At 54.7% G+C, this 4,114-nt stretch overlaps 1 protein-coding gene across 1 annotated transcript; it reads left to right on the plus strand.

Annotated features, from left to right (window-relative positions):
- SDRG_12248 (hypothetical protein) lies at positions 1–2,156 on the plus strand. The gene is made up of 6 exons (XM_008618314.1): positions 1–30; positions 77–593; positions 646–1,177; positions 1,227–1,408; positions 1,460–1,601; positions 1,653–2,156. Exons 1-6 carry the CDS (start codon positions 28–30, stop codon positions 2,110–2,112), a joined length of 1,836 nt encoding a protein of 611 aa, XP_008616536.1. The 5' UTR covers positions 1–27; the 3' UTR covers positions 2,113–2,156.
- The last annotated feature ends 1,958 nt before the right edge of the window (positions 2,157–4,114 follow it).

Raw genomic sequence — 4,114 nt, forward strand, 5'->3', positions numbered from 1 at the left:
GACGTGCCGTCGTGGACGTCCAAGAAGATGGTACGAGGTCATCACTGTAGCGATGGAGCTCATGTGCGATGGGTAGTGGTATGCAGCGGCGATGACGCAGACATGGAACAAGTTTTGCATCCAAGGCGGGTTCGTCGAGATCTCGGCGCGCATGCCTGGCCCGACTAACAAGGAGTCGATGAACCCGCACGTGACTGGGAAGCGCTGGGACCACCAGCTGCAGAAGGATGTGCCCGTCAAGTACCTCGACCGCATTCCCGACATCAAGTTTTACCCGACGTGGCCGGGTCTCTGGATGATGGGCAACCTCGGTCGCGCGCTCTTTGCGGCGTCGACCAACCGCGTTTGGCCGTGGACGTACAACGAGTGCGACGAGCGGTACAAGTCGTCGCAGCGAATCTCGGCGTGTGACCCGAACCCTGGCTACGGCATGAACCCGTACCAAGGTCGCGGCTCGCCCGAAATTGATATTCTTGAAGGCGGCGGCAGTGACATCTCGTCGTCGATCCAGATTGCGCCGGGCATGCCGGACGAGTACCGCCTCTTCCCGGCGCAGCTCAAGTACGAAGCGACCAACAACACGGACCCCCAAGGTATTGTGCGATACAATATGTCTTGTCTGCAGCTCAGTGGCGTACGTCTTAGGTCGGAAGGGCCAGGGGCACGTATTTTGCTACTATGAAAAGACGTGCTTGACGCCCGGGGCCAACATGGCGGACGTTCCGACGTCGGCATTCGCAGCTCGTGGCCACAAGTCGTGGTACCAAGGCCTCAAGTACGCGGCCAACCACCGCTGCACGCCAGTCGATACGATGAAGCAGCAGTATGACTCGGTCGCCAAGGCGCAAAACGGCCCGATCGTCGACAACCAGTTTGATATCAAGGCCATTAGCTCGGGCCGTGACCTTCACGCGGACCTGAGCTTGATTGACGGCAAGGGCCCTGCACATTGGGGCATCAACTACAACGGAACGTGCTTCCCGATCGCCAACGGCTACAAGGGCGGGTTTCTTTGCGACCGCGATAGCCAAAACCCCAAGTGCGACGAGCCGCGGAAGGACTGGCAGCTACCGACCAAGATGATGGAGCCGTTCGAGTACCAAATGGACGCGATCTCGTCCAACTGGCAGATCAGCTACGAAGCGTACACGACGTTCTACAAGTACCAGCTCGAATGGTATTTACGAGCATCTCGCAAGCCACCAGAGTGCTAAATCGGTCTGTAGGGTCATTGGCGATGAAGGCTACGTGCGCTGGAACCTCGCCGGGGCGCCGATCTTTGAGATCCCGGCCGCGTCGTTGACCAACCCGCCGCAGGGCCCGGCTGGCAGCGCGCGCAACCCGAAGAAGATCATGGTCGAAGAGCCGAGCTACTTTATCTTCAACGTGGCCATGTCGTCTGCGTGGGGTACGCGGCATGCAGACGTTTCTTGGTTATACTGACTACATCATCGACTAGGTGCTATGCCCCCTAACGTCAAGATCGGCGGTTGCCGCGGCAACGCGACGCACCCTGAGCCGGGTACCTACGAGCACAAGGCGACCAACAACATTTGCGACTCGTTCCCGATGTACATGGCGGTCGACTACATCCGCGTCTGGTGCGTTGATCCAGTATTCCATTCTGTATCTTACAGCCTATATTTCTGTAGGCAAGACACCAAGACGATGAGCGTCGGTTGCGACCCGGCCTCGCATCCGACCAAGGAGTTTATCAAGGCGCACATCTCCAACTACACCGACCCGAAGAACCCAGACATCATTGTGGCCGGCGGCGCGACCTGCAACGTCGATGACGACTGTACGACAGCCGCCAGTATCACGGGCTCGTGTGTCAACCGCCGCTGCAAGTGCGTCGGCGTCTGGACGGGCCCCCGCTGCACCAAGTACGACCTCGAGACCGTCACGTACGGTCCGCCGTTGTACGCGATGGCGGGTTTTTGCGGCTTTGCGATCGTCGGGTCGGCACTTGGCCTTGCGCTCCGCCGGCGCCGCAACAAGGGTGTCATTATGCGCCAGCAGGAAGAGATGCGCCGGGAGAAGCACAGCGAAGGTAGCTCCAACGTCTTTATCGTGGATGCTGCGCATAGCGACGTTCAGATTACGCGGTAACGCTAACCGATAATGCATGAAATTCCGATGTTTTGCATCTCTGACTACGCCCGCAGTGCTGTTCCCTTTTTGTTGTTGAACCTTCGCACATCGCTAAGCTCAAAAACGTCCTACACTAGCATTGTGTCGTAATCACTGGCGTCGTCAGCAATTTTACATACAATTGTACAATAATATGGAATCGGCCATATTAGCCTGACTAGACTGCATCCCGTCCGCTCTGCAATAATATGACTGTGGCGCCCCGGGTGCTGTGGAAATAGTTACCTCTATAATTACATAATATTCGGAGGACATTTTTCAAGAACCTGTGAAATTCAATTATTCGTCGTGTCGGGAGCCCGAGAAAAAGCCTGATCGGGCAACTAATTCATTGCTCAATTTCATTCATAGTCGTTGCGAGTCGTTGTGACGATTGCAATTCCACTCTAGTTGAAATGACCACTAATCTAAAGCCAGCGAAAGCTTGCGTGAGAAATGGGAGTGGACTGACTTGGAGATGCCCGCCATGTCACCATGGAGCACTCAGAAGGCGAGAATGCGGGGATCTCATCTATGACGTTTGTAACGATCTCGTATACACCCCAGCAGGTAGCCTTCGACAGAACGCTGCCGGCGAGATAGTACAACTGACGTGACTGCCAAGCAAACGCAGACGTCAGAAAAGCCAAATCTTTTGAATTCTGACGTCTTCAGATTCAAACCGTGCGACGTGGAAGCACGTTCCAATTGCAGCTCGACTTGGGACGCCCCATTGCGGCGGTCGAGTTTGTTGCGCTTGTTACCTCCATCAACCACTCAGTGGCCATTCGAGGTACCCAAGCATGTAGCCTCGGGCTCTATTGCTCAGTCGACAGTAGTGTCTACTACGTTTGCTCCACAAGCTCAAGCGTGATCGAAAATATTCTAAATGACGGAGTGATCACGACAGGTTTGGGTGCGCAACACTGATCTCGGTCGAAGTCGCCTATGGATGCCAGTACGCAAACGACTTCTTTTTGATGAAGACGTCTAGTCCGTGGGTTCTGGTCATTTGGGTTCTGGCGCGGCTTCTGGTGGCACACAATCCCAGGCCACACGCAGTTCTTGTGACTCTGCCAGTTACACAATTCATGGTGCTTCGAACTTCGATTCCGGATAACATGAAGAAAGCTCGCACTATGAGCGCCGCCGCGTTTTACTGATGGCATACCCACACACATACCGTGGTTCGATGCAACATGTACCCATCTCTCGATACTACACCAATATTGCCCACTCTGACGCAAAATGAGAAAGAAAATCGCTGGCCTTGCGGGCTCGACCTTCAGTGTCGTGGCAATGCCGTGGTATCCGGCGTAGTGCTTCGATTCGAATTTATTGTCGGGCCTTTTGTCTGGACAGTCCTGCGATGAATGTATAATGAATGGCACATCCAGCGTCTTGGCTATTGCTTGCCACCGTGCGTCCAGCCTACAAATCTGCTCGAGGGCGGGCGATCGAGCGCGGCATGGAGAGCTGATATTTGCTGCATTTGCGACATATTTGCGTCGATCTTGTCCGTTGAAAAGTGTCGGTTTCGGATACAAGTGCAAACGCGCGCATTTTATGTGTAGAGCTTCTACCAAAAAAAGCACTACTGAATGAAGAAGATATCGACAGGCTGCATATTGCATGTTGTACCGCAAGCCGCTCGTGCGTTTCTGCTTCAGAGATGCTCCTTGGTGCTTGGGATTTTTCTTTCAAAAGATTCGCACTCCAATTGGACCCATGGTGGAGCGATATGAAACAGATGGAGCATCCCACTTTTGCATTGGTCCCTGCCGTGTATCGATATCCATCATTTGTGCTGCTGGATCTGGCACGATCGACTAAGATCTGAGCTCAGTACGCAATTTACCATGCCCCCACGCGCACTGTCGCTCCTGGCAGCCCTTCCAGCATTCGTCCTCGGCGTCGACCAGAACGACCCGACGCTGCCAACCAAGTCGGGCGTCGGGATCTGGATCGACGTCGACACGCC

The sequence above is a fragment of the Saprolegnia diclina genome (genome assembly GCF_000281045.1).
Source record: "Saprolegnia diclina VS20 unplaced genomic scaffold supercont1.48, whole genome shotgun sequence".
Classification (NCBI taxonomy): Eukaryota; Oomycota; class Saprolegniomycetes; order Saprolegniales; family Saprolegniaceae; genus Saprolegnia; species Saprolegnia diclina.